The 20,587-nt window shown below is 39.5% G+C and overlaps 1 protein-coding gene across 9 annotated transcripts in view; it reads left to right on the top strand.

Annotated features, from left to right (window-relative positions):
• Nucleotides 1-20,587, top strand: part of cep170ab (centrosomal protein 170Ab) — a 79,415-nt gene that overhangs the window by 14,460 nt on the left and 44,368 nt on the right. For 6 of the 9 annotated variants that reach the window (XR_005129993.1, XR_005129992.1, XM_017712884.2 and 3 more), the window contains exons 2-9: nucleotides 7,733-7,884; nucleotides 8,183-8,272; nucleotides 8,368-8,446; nucleotides 9,664-9,722; nucleotides 10,010-10,163; nucleotides 10,292-10,426; nucleotides 10,514-10,981; nucleotides 11,166-11,521. Coding sequence is in view for 7 of the 9 variants with exons in the window: in XM_017712884.2 (XP_017568373.1) it covers nucleotides 7,780-7,884; nucleotides 8,183-8,272; nucleotides 8,368-8,446; nucleotides 9,664-9,722; nucleotides 10,010-10,163; nucleotides 10,292-10,426; nucleotides 10,514-10,981; nucleotides 11,166-11,521 (1,446 nt within the window). In the remaining 2 variants the exon portion in view is untranslated. The remainder of the gene's footprint in view (nucleotides 1-7,732; nucleotides 7,885-8,182; nucleotides 8,273-8,367; nucleotides 8,447-9,663; nucleotides 9,723-10,009; nucleotides 10,164-10,291; nucleotides 10,427-10,513; nucleotides 10,982-11,165; nucleotides 11,522-20,587) is intronic. The other 3 variants (XM_017712885.2, XM_017712883.2, XM_017712887.2) reach the window with 2 other exon arrangements.

Genomic DNA, 20,587 nt, shown 5'->3' with positions numbered 1-20,587 from the left:
TTTGCTTTCCACTGGAGTTAGAGTTCTTGATAGTCATGGCATGTTTCACTCTGTCAGGGAATATTTGCGGCAAAACTGCACCAAGGGTGTAGTCAGAGACATTGGTGTAAGCCACTGTGAGCAAATCAGGGCGATAAGGGCCTAGGGTTGGAATGTTCATCGGTAATTGCTTTGACTTGGACTTCCGGCGGCTCACGAAACCGTATGGCAGCCTAAGTTACAGCTCCGATAATGGCCAACGAAATCCCCAAAATCAAGGAACTGTGATCTTTAAATTAAATTTAAACTGAAAGGAAAATGAGTGAGATAAAAATAGAAAAACAAGGTCGGGGTTAAGAAGCGCCATACAGCGAGAAACAGAGAAAGAAGTAAATGCCTTCATGGGAGAATATCTATCAGGTGAAAATGGCGACACTGGTGATGAAGGGAACGCAGTGGTAACACTAGACTCTATTCGCAAAGTTGTATGTGAAGCTGTGTCTGACCTGAAAACAGACGTGAGAACGGAGCTATCTGAATTTTTAGACATGATATTAAGGTGCAGCTGGACGAGCTGTCTACCAAATTTGATCAGAAAATATCAGATGCTATGGGCCAGATTGGGGAGACTATGCAGTGACTCTGAGAAGTGGAGAAGGCAGAAAGGAGGAGAAGGAGAAATGGCGGAGGCAGAGAGGTGGGATATTGGAGTTAAAGACTCCTTAATCCAGCTCATCAAAAACCAAAGAACGCTGCAGGCTAAACTATCGGAGCTGGAAGGTCGCTCCTGGTGGAATAACATTCGAATATACAATGTACAGGAAAATGTCAAGGGCACCTCCATGCACAGTTTTGTTGATGATTTAATTAAAACAGAATTGGTTGACCTTTCAGACTTGGAGCTCAGCATTGAAAGAGCTCACCACGCGCTGGTCCCTAGGCCTCCGGCTGGTATACCACCTCGCTCAATTGTGATTCAGTTCTTGCAGTTCATTATCTAGGAGAAAGTCCTACAAGCTGCTTAGAAGAGGATTTTTTTATGCAAGACAAAATGGTGTTCTTTGATTACAACTACATGGAGGAGGTGCAGTGGAGGAGAAAAGAGCGGAGAGGAGTTCCAGTGGGATCTATTCAGGTGAAAAGTGGATGACATCACAGAGGAGTCCCTGGCAAGGTTTCTCCCTCGGAGTACAGTAGGAGCAAATTCAAGTTCCAAGAAGGTATAAGGAGGAAACTTTGCCGTTTTGAAAGGATAAATTGAGAGCAAGACACCGAGGAGGACTAACCCCCTCCCACCCATGACAGTCTATAACTGTAAGTGACACTAGGGAAAGTTTAGTGAAAAAGAAGGGGAAAAAAATAAAAGACCTCAGAAAAGAATAAATGTTTGAGGTGGTTCGGGCATCTGGTTAGGATGCCTCCTGGACGCCTCCCTTGGGAGGTGTCATAGGCAAGTCCACCTGGGAGGAGACCCCGGGGAAGACCCAGGACATGCTGGAGTGACTATATCGCCCAGCTGGCCTGGGAGCGTGTCGTTCCTCGACACTTGTTTAACCACCAAGCCTAAGTTCTATCTATGGTTTGTAAAATAAAACGAATTCAACTTGTTGAAAGAATTAAAAAGAATTGAATAAACTATGAAATACGGGAAGTACGAGAAGACTCTTCAGAATTCAGAAGTGCAGGTCCTTTATTTCTTGAGCATGGCGAATGTTTTCCAAAGGCCGTTGGATGACACACCCAAATATACAGAATTTGTACACATGTTTTATACCCTCGGTGAAGGTGGGGTGACATCGCCCCACCTCTTTTTTGTCATCTCCTGGTTTCACAAAACCACCATTATATTCAAATTGACCTTCATATGTCTATCAAATAGGGTCTTGTGTGAACCATTATCTCCAAGTCTTGTCCGAATTCTTTTTTTAAAAAAAACATTGTGCCAAGCGCATGCTGGTACTTCTCCATCTCGGCTTTTTGGCCTTGAAAGGTTCACAAGTTCACTCGCTCCTTATATAGTATCTGTTTCCTCTCTTGCACCCTACTGAGGTTATTTTAGGGCACTTACTCCAATGTACTTAGGCCTTATTTATGATCTATCCTGTATAATACATGGCATTTTAATTTTGAGAATCTTTAATTTACATCAAGCGCCTCGGAATCCCTCCCAGAGAGCTAGTGGAAGTGGCTGGGGAAAGGGAGGTCTGGGCCTCATTGCTCAGGATGCTGCCTCCGCGACCCAAACCCCGGAAAAGCGGAAGATGATGGATGGATGGATGGATGGATGGTTACTAATGGCCAATACCGATTCGGTTTGGGGTACTTTTTTTTTTTTACTAATTCCCCCTCAGCTCTGTATGATATAGTGACTCCTCCTGGTTGGAAGCCCGATTCACTTTCTTTCTGGAATTCTATAATTGGTGTAGAGGTGCAATTGCTCTTGTTTGTCAGTGTTGTATGAGGTCTGTAGGTCAATTGAGGCAGATACATGAAAGTTGTTTGGATTAACAAATATGTCTTTACAATACTATAACATTATGTCTTTGAACATGAACGGGTTAAACAGTCCCATTAACACATTAACACACTTTTTTCCCCTCGTTTAAATCAGAGAAAAAGAAAGGGAGTTTCAATATTAATACCAAATTCAATTAGTTTTGAGTTAATTTCTGAAATCACATAATCAAATTTTACTCACAGGTAGGTAGTTACACTTTTAAATATTTATGCCAGACAAAAACAGACAAATCCATGATAATATAAGGAGAGCCCTTCATATTATTGATGTTATTAATAGTAGAGAGGGTAGTGCAATTAGTCATAGTTTGGATGTGGAAATGGCCTGCTATGATTAAAATCAATGGGTCTCTCTCTAACTCTATAGCCCTACAGAGAGGTGGCATACAAGGATGTTCGATTACTAAACCCAGGATCAGGTGTACCGTCATTGATGAATATATTGAAAATATTTGGTAATTACTCTGTACATGTACTCAATATTAAAAAAACACAAGCTGTGGCGTTTCATTTTAGTCCCTCTAAAGAATTGGTAAATAGGTATAACTTTAATTGACACTCTTCTTACATTCAATATCTTGGGGTCAGTTTATCAAAAGATGTGTAACTTTTGATGCACATAAATTGTAATCAGCTTAATAAAATATATGGCCAGATGCTTCCCCTTGATATGGGCAGCAGAATAAGGTCTGTTAAGATAAACATCCTCCCCAAATTATTATATTTATTTACAGCTTTGCCTATAGAGATTACTCCTAAACAGTTTAGGGAAAGGGACACACGTATTTCTAGGTTTATTTGGAATAAAAAGAGACCTTGAGTAAAATATTCTACCTTGATGCTGCCGAGAGAGAAGGGAGGCATGACATTCAACATGGCATTTCATGTTTAAAGGATTATGTTGCTGCTCCACTAAGACCCCTTGTACAATTTGGTGCAATCCAACCTATGAAGCGAAATGGAAGGATATAGAATTTTCTCTAATGAATATTCCAGTACAGTCCGTTTTAGGCTATCTTGGCAAAGAATTATTGCAAATACAGAATCAATAGGTTGGTTTTTCCTTTAAAATCTGGCTTGAGGTGATTAAAAGATTCCACACACTCACAGACAATTAAAGTATTTAGTTGGCCAGCTTATAACCCACATTTTACTCCAGCATTGTATGATTACTGTATAGGTTCACGCAAGCAGTCTGTAGGTGATGTTACTGCCCTGTGTAAAATGCTCTCAAATGGGTAATTTGACAGTTTCCAGAAATTATGTGACTCATTTGACTTTTGTAAACAAGATTTTTTTTCAGATATTTACAGACTCAGTTTTTTATGGATGCATATGAGTGTGAAAGAAATAAAGGGGTTATTGGCAAACTATATGTAACCCCTATACATTATTTTAGTTATTTAATAGTTTTATTCTAACCAATCAGTAGGCTGCACCCTGGCATCACCAGCTATGTATACCAGGCTCCACCTAAGGAAGAGAGAGCCTCCATTTTCCAACAATGTGCTAAACAGCTGTTGAGTTTACTGGAAAGAAAAGAATTGTGAACTGTGAAATATGAGAGTAATTAAAACATTTTTGAGTTATTTATGCACCTGAAGTGAAGAATGTTCCAACATACTTCTGTATTATTCCATTGAACACGAGAACTCTGGTGAGTTGAGTTCCTTATGTTGTTCTGTGGCTAACTCACGGGTTCAGTTGTTTATCCTAAGTTTAGGATAATGGAAGCTAAGGAAACCAATCCGAGCTGTATTTTCATGCAAGATTATTATTTGATTACCTGTTGTCTTTTGTTTGTTTATTGTTAGTAGTTGAACCCTTTACTTTTATGTCCATAGTGCTATCTTGTCAAATGTGCATGTTAAGCCTATTGAGTGGTTAAAAACACAATATTTTAATTGCATTCTTAGTAAACTGTCTACCCCAGGTGTAGTTAGTTCATGTAGATACATTTGAGTGAACAACTGTGTGACTGCTTTTGTAAATAAAAAGTGACTGTAAATTCTTAAAAGAGCTAAAATTCATGTGCAGTTGTGCATGTATGCTACTTGGGACTGTGCCAGTAGTTGGTTTTGCTGAATTCTCATAGCGAGATTTGAGTTTCACCTCTCCTTTTGTGTTGAAATTTGTAATTGTTTGCATTATCAAATGCAGATTGTTTTTTTTTTTTTTTTTTTTTTTGTTTTTTTGTACTAACGATTTTGGATGGTGAGCCTAGCCCTGGACAGAGATAAAAAAATGTTTGATTCCTTTATTTTGATATAGAGAGCTTTCAACTTTTACTCTTTGTTTTAATTTTGAATTTTAATTTAAGAAGTATGTTTATGGGAATTTTTGACCATTCTTCCAGAAGCGCATTTGTGAGGTCAGACCGTGTTCTATCGGGTTGAGGCCAGTCAAGTTCTTCTACACCAAACTCACTCATCCATGTCTTTATGGACCTTGCTTTCTGTGCTGGTGTGCAGTCATATTGGAACAGGAAGGGGCCGTCCCCAAACTGTTCCCACAAAGTTGGGAGCATGAAATTGTCCAAAATCTCTTGGTGCTGAAGCTTTAAGAGTTCCTTTCACTGGAACTAAGGAGCCGAGCTCAACTCCTGAGAAATAACCCCACACCATGATCCCCCCTTCACCAAACATTACACTCGGCACAATGCAGTCAGACAAGTACTGTTCTCCTGGCAACCACCAAACCCAGACTCGTCCATCAGATTGCCAGATGGAGAACGTGATTCGTCACTCCAGAGAACACGTCTCCACTGCTCTAGAGTCCAGTGGCGGTGCTTTACACCACTGCATTTGAGGCTTTGCATTGCGCTTGGTAATGTAAGACTTGGATGCAGCTGCTCAGCCATGGAAACTCATTCCATGAATCTCTCTACGCTGTTCTTGAGCTAATCTGAAGGCCACATGAAGTTTGGAGGTCTGTAGTGATTGACTCTGCAGAAAGATGCTGCACACTATGCGCATCAGCATCCGCTGACCCCAATCTGTCATTTTTCCTGGCCTACCACTTCATGGCTGAGTTGCTGTCATTCCCAATTGCTTCCACTTTATTATAACACACCTAACAGTTGACTGTGGAATATTTAGTAGGGAGGAACTTTCACAACTGGACTTGTGGCACAGGTGGCATCCTATTGCGGTACCATGCTGGAGTTCACTGAGCTCTTAAGAGCAACCCATTCTTCCACTAATGTATGTAGAAGCAGTCTGCAGGCCTAGGTGCTTGGTTTTATACATCCGTGGCCATGGAAGTGACTGGAACACTTGAATTCAATGATTTGGATGGATGAGTGAACACTTTTGGAAATAGTGTATTATAAAAGCCATCAGGTTCCGGCTATCTCAGTGACGTAGTGCTGAATCATATACTTCGTTGAGAATATTGAGGCTCCTCTTAGTAGTGAAAGCAATCTTTCCATGTGTGGCATTGGATTCCTGTCCACAGTAATGGCTTTATTAGGCTTTCTGAGATCAACATGTGACAGTAATCATAGAAACCCAGCATGAAACACCAGTTTCTTTTTGCCATCTCTAAGTAAGCACTTCAGCTCAGCAGAGATTGCCTTTCACAGGGGTAACGCAGTGATGTAAGCCCTTTCCATTGATGTAAGACCTTTCTTAGATCCATGCAAAGGAATGCAGAGCCAGATTCAACAATGAAGATGCAGGAAACAAGAACTGGCTGACGTGAGAAGGTCATCAGTTGGACTGTGGGTGGCTATAGTGGTACGACATCAAAGTTAGCAAAGTAAATAGATTTATGGAGGACAGATGGATGAATCGGTATCTACCAATAATTCCACTTTCATAGCAGCAGCAGGTGTTTGAATGGTGATCGGACAGAGAATTTTATTCCATGATATTAGATCATGCAGCTAAAGAATGGTATACTAAGGCATCTTGACTCCCTGCACAGAATGTGTGTATGGGGTGACAAACTCTGGTAAAAAGTTCCATTTTCTAACATTTCTCATTCTCCTAAATGCTAGGGAAGGGTGACTGACATGACTTCAGTGTTGACCATTCACACAGGCAACAGCATCAGACCACACATTGTGGGCAGATGTTCAGTTCAGCAAAAAAACACACAACACTTAACTGTCTAAGAAAATTTATTAGGATTGCATCTGCTGGTTCTCGCAACAAGAAAAATGGACTTGAATATACAATGCGCTTGTATAATTAATAATCAATTATTATAGCATTAGAAATCAGATCTGCATAAAGAATTTCACAATAATGAATTCATTATGTCTGTATTTACATATTGACTTACTAAAAAAATGTAAAAGTCTGCCCTTGCTAAAATCTGTGCATGCCACTCTTATTTACATCTGGACATGACTATACGACTCAGCTTTATCCTGCATTCTGCTAAGTTCAAACCATTCATTGATTTTACCATACAGAGCTGAGTATTTGTATTTACCTAATTTTTCACTTCTCAAGTGAAACTTAGGCTGTGATTTGCCTTTCACTGTTTTTACTTTTAAACTACTAAATTGCCTGATTGTACCCTGACAAAAATCTACACAGTTGAGAAATGTCCCATGTATGATGGTTTTTGATTAGAATTGTGGCATTGACACAACAAAATGTCTTAAATTTTGACTGAACCATCTTTTGTTGTTAAACCCAAAAGAAATTTATCCATCCATTTTCTAAGCCGCTTCTCCGTCAGGGTCGCGGGGGGATGCTGGAGCCTATCCCAGCAGTCTTCGGGCGGAAGGCAGGATACACCTGAAAAGAAATTTATATGCTTGATAAATCTGATAATGACTTGAACTCATCTTGAATAGTTTTGTCCTATTCATATTTGCACAGTCAGACCTACTCTGTCTTATTTGTTGTACAAATTATACAAACATTTGCACAATGTTTTCTGAATTTGCTCACACTCTGCATATTCTGATAAGACATTTTTCGATGTATTGCCTATTTATTGTATTTTATTATACAGGTTTCCACTTTCTAATGTATGATTTAAATTTTTTGTATTGCTACAATTTGTGTTACATAAGCTAGACAGGCTGAAATGATTAGGAATTCTGATGGGCTATTTACACCCATGGCCAGTAGGTTAGCTTGAATCCTAAAAAAATATTGTATGCCAATATAACTGTATGCTTAAAATGAGGCTGATATATCTGTGTCATGATTACCAATGGTCTTTGTTTTAAACTTATTTTGTTTATTTCAAATTTTTTCCTTTTTTTATGTTTTAGAATGTCCTTTTAATTAGAAGTGATAGAAGAGGACAGGAAAATCCAAAATGAGTTTGACTTCCTGGTTCCTGGTGAATAGCGGGGGCACAAGGCACCGCCTTCCCCGGGAGATGATCTTTGTGGGACGGGATGACTGTGAGCTCATGCTTCAGGTAAATCTCATTTACCTTAATTGAATGCTGGGACACCTTTTTATATGAGTCCCCCAAGACCTTCTTTTTTATAATTGAAAATTTTACAAAGTACATATTAATATTTGAAGAAGTTCCGTCTGGTATTAATAACATGATCTATCTAATAATTTCCATGACTTGTATTGGAGGGTAGTGTAGCTGTTGGAGAGAAATTGCATCTAGAGATGGATGGTTGGAGTTCAGCATACATTTCCATCTGTCACCAGAAATCGTCAGCTGTATAATGTAAAGTGTTTGTTTCATTTTGTCTTTGTAGTCACGTAGTGTGGACAAACAGCATGCTGTTATCAACTATGAACCTTCTACAGATGAACATAAAGTAAAAGATCTGGGCAGTCTTAATGGGGTAAGAGAGACCATGTACAAAATGAAAAATGAAATGGAAATTACACACTATGTTGTGATGTATCATGATATGATTGTTCTGTTTTCCCCCTACAGACATTTGTAAATGATGTGAGGATACAAGAGCAGCAGTACATCACTCTAAAAATCGACGACAAACTGAGATTTGGCTATGATATCCTTTAAGTTACAAAATGTATAATGACAGAACCTACCTATTGATATGACTTAAAACGTATGTTCTCTGACTTACTAAACATATTTTCTTTTCAGCGCTCTGTGTGCTTCACAGTTCCCCCAGCCTGGAATCCTTAATTAGCATGAACAAAATAGTATTAACTTGAACATATAGAAATGTTCTCTGCTTATAGTGCTGAGTACAGAATGCTTTTTTTTGTAAAAGCATCAAAAATATAACATGTTTTTAATCTGAAAATGTACTTTCTACAACATCCTTTTGCTAAAACTGGTCATAGACTACAAAGAAGAGATCTAAGACTATTCCGTTATGCAAAATATCTAGAGGTCAGAATCCTTGGCTCTCTGACTAAGGAGATAGGCTTGAGTCACTTATTAATAGTATTGTGAATCACCAATAAATGTTGTGTGCCAGTCATAAAAGATAATTCTTTGTAACGTGTAGTTCAGGCAGGGGCAGCATAAGGGATGGGGGTTGATTCCAAGGGCCCTGAAGAGACATAGGCATAAGAACAATTCAAAATATCACTATTGTTCCACTACTGAAGTTAATGATCTATAGATACATAAACAAATATGTTTGTGTAGAGTTCAGTTTTGAAATATGTGTTTGTCCTGTACAGGTCAAAAACAGTTAATTCTAATATTTGTTTTCAACAGAAAAAAAATGTACTGGAAAAGCAACAAACATTATAACTTGAGCAAGTTGAATATAGTATGAATATTAGTATTGAATATAGACCTGCGGTCATGTTATATATTCAAATTTGGTGAAAGTAAGATTTGGAATTATTAAGCTTTAACCAAATAAAATTATTAGGAAAATTTGGCACTTTTTAAATTTGTGGCAGGTTTTGCTAAGTTGGATGAGGTGAAGCAAGGGGCCTATGCATATAATTTTCAGGGGGCCCAAAATTACTGCTGGCTCCCCTGATTTCACGTCCTATATTAGTCTAAATATGTTGTTTCGTTTTAAAACTTTCGTAGGAGCATAAAGCATCAATATTCTTTAAAACTCTGTGGTTTTACACACCTTGACATGGTGTTTAAGTGAATATAAACACTGAATTGGAGAAAAGCTTACAAAATTTCAGTATAAATGAAGAGACCAGTTGTCAGACAAAGTGTCAGTAATTCTAAATGTAAGTGCTGTTTATGAGATACTGACTTTGTTTTGTCCTTAATAATATTCACATACCAACCTGTTCACAGTTGTGCGTGGGGAACTACATGTACCAGAAGAAGCACTGAGGGTATAGTTAAATATGGCTTACAAAACCAGTGTTTCTTAATCCTGCTTCAGTGGATCAACTGCCTTACATACTTTCAACCAGTTTCCTCAAAGCATTTGATTGAATTCTTAAAGGTCTCGATAAACAGTTCAGAAAGTTGATCAGATATGTTGGGACAAGGAATAGTGTGGATCACATGGGTCACCAGGAGCAGGATTAAGAAGTATTGCTTTAAAGGATTTTTTAATTTTAAAAATGTAAAAATAAAATGTATTTATTACTATTCAGATTTTTCCATGTTGTTTCAGCATGAAAAGTTTTCCAGTCAGCTTCAGATAGCTAAAAAGCCGTCTTCAACAGTGGACAGTTACAGAAACTCTGAGACCGCAGGAGCTGAGGGTGGTAAAGAGGCAGCAGTAAAACTTCCAGAACCATCACTCAAACGAGAAGAGAAGGTGACAGGTGAGGAGCATGATATATGCAGAATGTCGTCTCTTCAAATATGTGTCTGTAACATTCCAGATGTTTACTTTGCTTAATCTGTTCTCTCTGATTACAGAGAGGTTATGTAACTAATGAGTTTTCTTTAGCAGGAGACGTTGCTGTGCTACCCAGAGGAACTCCTCTGTATGGACAGCCTTCATGGTGGGGGGATGCAGATGATGAAAACTTGGAAAAGCATGATACGAAAGCCTCTGACCCCAGACAGTTCAAGTGTGAACCAGGTGACCTAACATACTATATGTGCAATTCCTTAATGGCACCTTATGTGCATCATATTAATTAATTAAGTACTCTCTGTGAGCTCACAGGCAGTAACATCATAGTAAAGCCACAGGAGGTTCCTGCAACCGTGGCACAGATGTCTACAGCCCAAGAACCCAGTTACTTTGAGATCCCCTCTAAAGAAGCCATTTCACTGGAGAGCACCAGTGAGAATTTCCCTTTAACTGAAGAAGGAGCTGCAGCAATATCCACTGACCATGTACCTGAAGGCAGCACCCATGGTCATGCCTCATTCACCATTGAGTTTAACACAGTGGCTTCAAGCAAAGGCACAGAACGAAGCACCAAGGGGGGCCAAGGGCATCGTTCACGGCCAAAGCGAGAAACAGGGGAAGAACTAAATGCCCTACAGGCTGCCATGGTTGCAGCGGAAGTGAAGGTGGCGGATTGGCTTGCACAGAATGATTTACCACTGGCACTGACAGAATCTTTACCTGACGATGATGGAGATAGCGTGAAGAGTGATGTGCCTGTCCAGATAAGAAGTCTCAGAGGTACACTTCATGGGGTGTACAAAGAGAGAGAAAAAGAGTGAACAGTGTTTTTCATGTGATCTTACCCTGAAAACTCAGATTAAGAAATATAATATTTGTTTCTGCACAATGAGACAGTAGATTTCAAATAATTTTTGTTCCTGTTATTCAGGTCTATCTCATGCTTTCTACTGTTTACCTTCAGGCAGTAAACATGAGGATGGTACTCAGAGTGACTCAGAGAATGCCTTAAGTGAGCAGCTCAGCAGCCAGGCAGCATCCCAACAGGACAGAGGCCAATCGACATTCTGCAGCAGAGGAGGCCTCTTCCAAAGCAAACCGTCACCTTTTTCAAAAAAGATGCTTCCAATGGAGAATGAAACAGACAAGGAACAAACAAGGAACCATTTGTCCCCATCTTTGACCATCAGACAGCATGGCAAACAACAGGAAGGCCCTCAAAGAAGTCAGACAGATGACCAAAGTGACAGGGGAACCTACACCATTAAACTGGGAAACAGTAATACAGAGGAAGATGAAGCCAGATGCATTATTGACAAGGTATAGTAGGGTTAGCTTTTTGCTTTGAAAGCTTTTAAACTGTTTTTAAACTATACATCATTTTAAGAGAGTGAGAACAATTAATATCAAAATGGGGTATCAAATGGAATATGTAATCAGCCCATTCCTAGTATCTTCACTGTTTTTTTTTTTCTTTTTCCTCTCCCGTTTGCACAACCTTCCTCTCAAAGAGAACCCACTCCTATGTCAGATTTTTCCATATCTTGTAGGGATAGTGTGTAAGCATATATATTTAATAAGAAGGAAATTGGGGCAGTGGAATCATATTCTCTTGAGTAATAAATCAGGCTTCACTATCTGGCGGTCTGATGGACCTATTTGGGTTTGCTGGATGCTAGGAGAATGCTACCTACCGGAACATATAGTGCCAACAATAAAGTTTTGTGGAGGAGGACTAATGGTCTAGGGCGCAGTGATCGTGAAGAGTAATGTTAATGCTACAAAGATATTTTAAACAGTTATATGCTTCAAACTGTGTGACAAGAGTTTGGGTAAGGCTCTATCCTGTTCCAGCATCACTGTCACTGTGCACAAAAGTGAATAAAAACATGGCTTAATGAGTTTCATGTGGAGGAACACCTTTGGGATGTTTTGGAATGTCGATTGTAAGCCAGGCCTTCTCATCCAACATCATTACATGACTTCACAAATGGTCTTTTGACTTGATCAGCACAAATTCCCACTGACACATTCCAAAATTTGGTTCAAAGCATTCCAGAAGAGTGGAATGGGATATGATTGAGGAAGGCAAGGGGATGTTTTTCATGTCTAAGGGAGTACTTGCATGAAGGCGTCATTATGGCATTGTCAGGCTCTTCCAACACGTTAGGAGTTCTTTGTATTGGTGGTTCTAACCATTGACATAGTGTATGATTTGGTGTGACTGGATGATGACAGAATCCTGTGGCACCCAGAAACAGAGCATGATGTGAGGCGTGTCAATAAACGTCTAAGTATCTCTTCATCTTTGGTTGCATAGCATAAGTAAAATTTATATGTGTCAAGAGTGTTGCGTGTTTTTGCTCAAAGTAAACTCAAAGTTTATTTATATTTAGCTTTTTACAATGTTGTCACAAAACAGCTATACAGAAAATCCAGGTCTAAAATCCAGTGAGTAAACCTAAATCATAAGAGGAACCTCTCCTTTTCAGGTTAACACTGTCTAGCAAAACAATAACATGAATAATAATAATAATAATAATAATATGAATAGAGGATATGATTTTACAAATAATACACAATACTGAATATAAAGATAAAACAACGAAGGACTGAAAAACTGTTAAAAAAAACATTAGGCTGTTTTGTTTCTACTTTTGCAAGGATAAAAGTGCTCTGTTACTCTTACTGATTGTCCATGTGTATGACAAACAAAGCAATAATAATAAACTTTATCTGAAATATGATTCCTTATGACCAACTTGAACAGGTTGCTGATACTTGGCATACATGGCAAATATGTTGCATGTGTCAAAATAATTTTGTCAAAAAAGTAAGAGCACTTGTAAAAAAGTAAAATATTAAAACAGTGCACTGAGGAAAGCATAATATGGTGTTGAATTCTCCCATTTGAATCAGACCATTGTAAAAATTGCTTCGCCAGCAACAGGAAACTGAATCAGGCCTATATTCATCTAGTATAATAGGCAGGATTTTACATTTTATCGCGAATATATTTCAGTTAGATTTGGCTCTTTCACTGGCTCCTAAATGTAATAGTAACAGAGGGGCTGTCTTGTCAAATGCTTGACCAGTCAGCGAAGAACCTTGTAAATTTGATACACATTAACCATTGCAGTGTGAAACTAACCAACCAAAAAAATACAATGCCTCCAAAAAAGCTTTGGCAAATGAACTAGATGCAAAAACAGCCTTAGTAGCAAACTGAAACCCAGGGATGGGGGAGTAGCTAAGTAGCATGGTACTTTTTGTAATTAACTACCATTTTTTGTTAGTAGCTGTAGCTGCTACCGTTTTATGAAATGTAGCTAGTAGCTGTAGTGCTTACAAATTTTTGTGTAGCTATAGCAACAATTTTCACTACAAATTTGTTACAGGCTTCAGGCAATCTGCGCAAAATCTGAACCACAGATTTTATGTCGGTTTTACTATCTTGGAGCTGTAAGTATATCTCAGTATGTGTTGATATGCTAGTACAGGCTAAAATAAAATATAAACACAGACTCACTTAGCTCTGCTTTAATCTTTAGCTCCGCAGTAGCTGCTTTTCTCCCCAATAATGTCTGGTTGTGGAGCTGCAGATTTAAGCCAACAGGTTTCAGGCCAGTAGAACACGTGCAGTAGGGCCGCGCAATTGTGTCATGTAAACAAGTTAAGAGTTCTTGATCATATTTCAGCCAGTGGCCGGTCTTCTCATTTATAACATCTCTGATGTAAACAGCAACTGTTTGTATACTGCTGGTTGTATACGTCACCGTGCATTTTACCATTCAGGAAGGTGCTAATATACAAATCAGCCACTGTAAACCAGTTAAACCACCAGCCAAAACACTTCACAAAACCATCAGAAACCAAAAGCGACACTTAATGGTTTCATTTTTTTTTTTTTTTTTTTTTATTAGGAAAAACCTGGAATGATTGACTTATTTTTATTAGGAAAAACCTGGAATGATTGACTTTGCCTTTAGTCTAAATTTTTGTTGGATATAATTTGATTGAGTGTAACCAACAAACTTTGAAAGTGCTTTAGTGCTTTGAAAGTAGCTAAAAAGCAGTATACTACTTTTTAAAAAATGTAGGCACTACTTTTTTTACTTTTTTACTACTTTTTACTTTTTTTAAAGTAGCTAAATTCTACCTAGCTACAAATTTTGGGAAAATACTACAAAGTAGCTAACTGCTGAGACCCATGATTTTTGCCCAACCACTTCTTTGACCTGTTTGCGCATCAAATCCTTATTAATCTGTATTCTTTATTCTATTTATTGTAAATGTTTTTTTCTTTAAAATCTCCTTAGCTAAATACTTAACAGTCTGTTTGCTTGTCTGGTCTGTTTAGTATGTTAAATGTCATACCTGTGTTGTGGAAAAGTCTGAAACAAAGACTCTGATTGTCTTTGTAGGTTTTATTTTGTCTGCAGAAAACAGGTTCATGAATCAACAGAGTGAAAAAGGCAGTCTGCAGAAGTGAGACCAAAGGAAGTAAGCATTTTAGGGCTGTATACAGTTTAACTAGAGGATACATAATAGAGAAATCATCTGTCCTTCCATTGTTACTGAACCATGATGCTGGTATCAGCAAGTTTTAGAGACTAGACAGACAGACAGACAGACAGACAGACAGACAGACAGACAGACAGACAGACAGACAGACAGACACTTTATTGATCTCGAAGGAAATTTAGCAGCCAGTAGCAGACACATAACACTTGTAAACGGGTGTACACAAATAACAAGAATAAATATACCACATCCTATCTACAGGCATATATACAAATAGAAAAAATACAACAATTTGTGATAATATCTGTAACCTGAGATGAGAAAAACAGTGCAGTAATGACTGTACAAAATTTTACAGGTTACGGCATATGATGACCACAGAATGAATAAATAAATATGTGCGTATATTGTACCAAATAAAGTGTCTAATGTCCAGATCAGCAATGAGGTACGCAGAAAGTGCAATATGTGCAGCACGCTGTCAATATGTGCAGATGAATAGATAAACACAAGATAAGCATGAGATTCAGATTCACTCCTCTACCCCTTTCAGCCTCTTTGCAGTAGTCACACTGTGCTCAAGATCTGCACCGGCTTGGTAGGATAACAGCTTTGTAGCGGTTAACTGTGTCTTTTCAACTTTTGCCTAATAGTTTCAGTTTTATTACTGAAAAGTTTGTGAAATCTTTGCTGCTGTGGGCCAATGATGTCTAGAGTTCAGCACCTATTTGGTTCTTCGTTCATTTAAAATTTGTGCGAAACAGGTTAGGATTATTCTTATTAATTTCAATCAGAAAGGAGAGAGGTTGAGTGTGCCCTTCTGTAGTCTATTATGCTATCCTTCCAGATTCAGATTTAGATTCAGATTCATTTGTTGTATGTGAAGGGGATGAAATGAGGTCTTCCAGTTGGGTTAGAATGTTTTCAGTTTAGTTAGGAGTCATTTGCACTCTTGTCTGACAGTCGGTTGAAACGCTTGAGTGTGATCATTGTACCATGGGGCAATCTGCCTTAATCTTTTACTTGTTCTACCTTAGAGAATTTGTGGAACCTCATCATCTTAGCTAAAACAAAAAGTGTGCTCAAGGCACTCGGTCATAATATTTAATTTGGTAGGTTCAGATGGATAGCTAGTACAAGTGGATAGATCTAAGGGGTAAAAAAGGGAAATAACAAAAGGGCAGAAAAAACACAGCGCAAATGCCACGGCAATGGTTCACCAACTGCTGCTCCTGAGAAAAGAGAAGAAAGTGTACCTGAGACGTACAGCACTTGGAAATACTGCACAAATGACTGTGATGTATGTGTATGTGGGTGTGGGTGTGTGTGTTTGTGAGTGCAGTACAGTATAAATTTGTCACAAGATGCACTCAATCAGCTAAGTAGATGCTACTTAAATTTAACTCCCTCTCTTTTGATGAAATGAAAGTGAAATAATCAATCAATGGCTGTTTGAAAGACTTCTTCACCTTCTTTTTCTAAGTGTGGCCTAAAAGCTTGTAGATGTACACAAACTAGCAAAATACAAAAGACAAATGAAAAACAAGTGTCCCAGATATGGTAACCTAGGTCAGCACTTACTTGTGATTCTAGCTAATGTTTTCTTCTCAGAATAAAAAAAAATATGATCTTTTCGTGCTCAGGTTTTGTCTGACTGTAGGCCCTTTGGAAGTGAAGCCAGAGTGCTGATAGGTTCTTCTAAGGGTGATGAGCTGTTTACTGTTTTCAACTCTGATTGGTGGTACATATTTTGTCATCATAATCTGATCTGTTATACCCATTTAAATGAAATTTAAATACCAGAACAGTTTGAATTAATCAAGAAACTAAAATAACATTCATTTATATTTCATAATCAACAGTTATGACTAAACTTGCAACAGTCAAATAACTGCATAGGTAAATGATCAAAGTGATACAAGTCATTCTCCTAGTATCTAAAAATAGAAAAAGATACATATTTTAGGCAATCTAAGTCTTCCAATAATATTGTTCACAACAATACGAAGCTTCGAATATCAGTGATGGGAACTTGAGTCATATGACTTGGACTTGAGTCTGACTCGAATCACAAATTTAACGAATTTAGAATTGTCTTGAGAAAATCGAGAAAGACTTGCGACTCGACTTCAGTGACTTGGACTTTGACTCTAACATCAACATTAAGAGTGAAGCCTCCACAGCATCATTGTGCCCTCACTTTAACTCTTCCTGGAGAAACTCACCAGGCAAACTGACCGTTTTCTTCATGGTGGCATGAATAGTGCTTTTAAAATTCTTTTCATGTGTAGTGCACTGCTCTTTGTGTATACCAATATGTCTGTCACACACTCTTAAAAAGGATGGTTCCTCAAAGGTTATTTGGTAAAGAAAGTAGTTCTAAAAAGAACCTTAAACACTCAAAAAACACTTTGCATTTTAAAGGGTTCTTTGCATGAAATGGTTCTTCAGATTAATGGAGAATGTTCTGTAGATGGTTCTATGTAGAGCCATTTTGAAAAGGGTTCTATAGAACACCCAAAAGGGTTTGCCTATTGTTACAAGCTTGATAGCATAACAGTAGAAGAACCCTTTGGGTGCTATATAGAACTTTTTGAAGAAGGTTCTATATAGAACCATCTACAACACATTCTTAAGAGCCCTTTTATGATGCTGAGAGCACTTTAGCCATGCAAAAGTGTTTTTAGAACTTTTTTTTGTGCTGACCAGTGTATTTCACTATCTATACAGTTTCAGACCAAGTGAGTCACACTGTGACCCCTACACATGACGTCACTGTGACTGCAAACTTCCTCTTTTCTCTACTCATCATGAGACCGACTGTACAACCTGGTACAACACCATTTTATAGTGCCAGAGCTTCAAAACTTTTTGTCATCTACAGACTGTTGTCTGTAGACCCCTCGACCCCTCATCCAACCTCATGTTGAGCACTTCGGTGTTAGTTCCCCTCACTTTGAGCTTTCTGGTAAGTATCTCAGGCTCCCAAAGCCCTGGCTCCTTTGTCCACCACAAGCTGTTGTCATCAGCCCCTCATTCAGCCTCACCTTGAACATCTTGGCCTAGGCACAGACAGCTGAGGCCTGCCGCTATCCCTTCAACTTGAACAAGCTTAGTGTTGCGGATAGAGCTTAGCCACTGGACTGGTGGAGCCTTCAGGCAAGTTCTGAGACTCCAGAAGCCCCAGTTCTCGTGTTGCAATTTGAAATTATAATACCACAGCAAATTAGCACGCTACCGCTAACATGGTGCGGGCAGTTTGTAACAGCCGGACAGCATGTTTTACTAGGGCAGCTGCACCCACATCTCCCCTTACTGGACCCTGACCACGACCACCGTCTGTTCCCTTCAGACCACCTTAGATCACCTTTTTCAAAGAATCTAATTACAAGCTTGGTGCTCAGTGTGAGATGGAGGCTGGACCAGAGTTGTGTGGAGATTTTGCGTTTACAGGTTTGAGCCACAAATGTGCTTTCTACTCTTGGGTCAAATGTGGAATTTTACAATGACTTTTCTCAACTTTGGCCGTTCATTCTTTTCTGCAAGGCCTTAGCACAGACGAAGCAACCAACAAACTCTTGAATGTTGCCCTTCAGTCAGTTGGCTATCGCGCTCAGGGTCATGGCAGACTACTAGCAGATTTGGTGCATGGCCACCACCAACTGTGGCTGGTGCTGTACAAGCTCTCAAATGCATGTAGGACAATTTCCTCTCTGTCTTTAATTTTGGCCATGTCTTCAGCACCGTGGTTAAGGAAGATTTTGAACACAGCTCTTCCTTCTCTGAGTTGGCTAGGCAAGACACCCGACATGTGCTGCGCTGCTTTCACCATACATGAACTTCCACTCACCCCCTGGTAACACTTAGTATCTGAGCTCTGGGCTACGACAAAGCTTCAGTGCAAAGGAAGCCACCGGCTTATGTTTCCACATTCATGCCGCACTTTCCCGCTCTCCAGGGTGGAGACACTAATGGCTGTCACTCTCAGTCTACAGCCACTTATGGAGCTGCTGTCCTATTGGAGTAGGACAGTCACGGACCAATGAGTCTTAAACATCATGTCGACGTGCTACAGGCTGCAGTTCTGCTGCCAGCATCCTCTCAGTGCCTTCCCAAAGTAGCTCGGAACAGAATTCATGTGTTAATGCATCTCCTAGAAAGTCCGTTCTCTCCTGACAAGAGGAGCAATGGAAATTGTGGACTCTCATGTTCAGCCAGAAGGCTTTTACTTTTAATTTACTTTATTGCTCTGAAGAAAGATGGAGGCTTTCAGGTCATTCTAAAATTTTAGCTAATGGTGGTTTTACCCTTTCACATGTTTCACACTAAGAGGCTGTTGGACCATGCTCAAACACTGTGACTGTCTGTGAACCATTCCATTGGGACAGGATGCCCTGTCCTGCAACTTGCCAAGGGAGCTGCTGTATGTGTTCCCCACCTGCCTTGCATTCCAGCTCTCTGATACTGAGTTCAGAGAGAAGAAAATTGGGTTCTCTTGGAAGCGCCATGGTGGCTGAAATAGCTGTGGTTTTTTCTGTTTCTGTGTTTATTACAGGGCATTCCTTGGGAGCTCTTGTACAGAATTACCTTCTCTTCTAGCTGGGGGCCAGGTATAGCATCCACGACTGGAGTTTCTCCAGGGCCACTTTAGTCACTGTCATCTATCATTGTGCTCTCTTGCCATCAGAAATATGATTCTGAATGCCAAAGCTCCTTCAGCCTGGGCCTTATCAGAATCAGAGTCAAGCTTTATTGGCCAGGTATGCTATGCATATAAGGAATTTGGTTTTGTTTACAGGAGCTCACAGTGCACTGTATCAGACAGACATTCACATGTAGAGAATAAGATAAAATAAATATAAAATATAACAAAATAAAATAAAACATGCATTCCTACCATCACTCACTCAGACACACACACACAGTCATACCTGTAAACCTTACATTGTGCAAAGTATGGGTCTAAAGTTAAAGTGCTGAATGCAGCAGCAGTTAAAGGGTGTATAGTGGCAGAGAAAGGGATCAATGAGGTAACAGTCAGATAAGTGGGGTAATATGGCAGATATTTCAACTATTCAAGAGAGTGATAGCTAGTGGGACGTATGAGGTGAGGTTGCAGCTGTTTGTGAGCCAGTGTTCAAAGAACCAAGTAGCTCCACTTTCAAGCTCTGTGAATACAGTGCTTTCAGTGAGACATGCAGATCTCCCTCTATTTTGAAAGTATATGTTGCTGCTCTTTCTAGCCATCTGGCTTCAAGCAGTAGCTCATCTCTGGGCTCCCACAAGCTGATTGTGGCCTTCCTAAAAGGGGCACAGAGATGTCACCCATGCCGATGGACTATATATGCAGAACTCCATTCGAATCCACAGCACCGGGCACTGTCAAGTGGCTGTAACTGAAAACCATGCTTTTGCATGCTGTGAAGCATGTATGTGAGCTACACACGTTATCAGTCAGCCCTCTCTGTCTCCAGAAGCTTTTACTCCTTGCCAGGCTGCTGCGTCTCTGCTTCTGTGAAAGTGTAGAAGACAGGCCAGCTGTTTATATTCTTTTTTGTGGTCTAGAAGGGGATCTCTCAAAGCCATTGTCTTTCACATTGGCTGGAGGAGGTGATTAAGCTGGCTTAGGCAACTGTGAACCATCCATTTCCTGTGCCTTCTACTGGCCACTTCATTAGGTAAGCATCCATGTCCTGGGCCACTCACTGACATTTGTGCAGCAATTGCATAGACTACACCCTGCACTTTTTCTTGATTCTGTAAGGGCAACATGGCAGTGTTATTGGACCTGACGCTGACTGTCCTGTCCCACATCACTGACTGCATCTAATGTTCTCCCTGTGATGGCCTCAGCACGAGTCA

The sequence above is a fragment of the Pygocentrus nattereri genome, chromosome 30 (genome assembly GCF_015220715.1).
Source record: "Pygocentrus nattereri isolate fPygNat1 chromosome 30, fPygNat1.pri, whole genome shotgun sequence".
Classification (NCBI taxonomy): Eukaryota; Metazoa; Chordata; class Actinopteri; order Characiformes; family Serrasalmidae; genus Pygocentrus; species Pygocentrus nattereri.
This window is presented reverse-complemented; position numbering and strand designations above follow the sequence as displayed.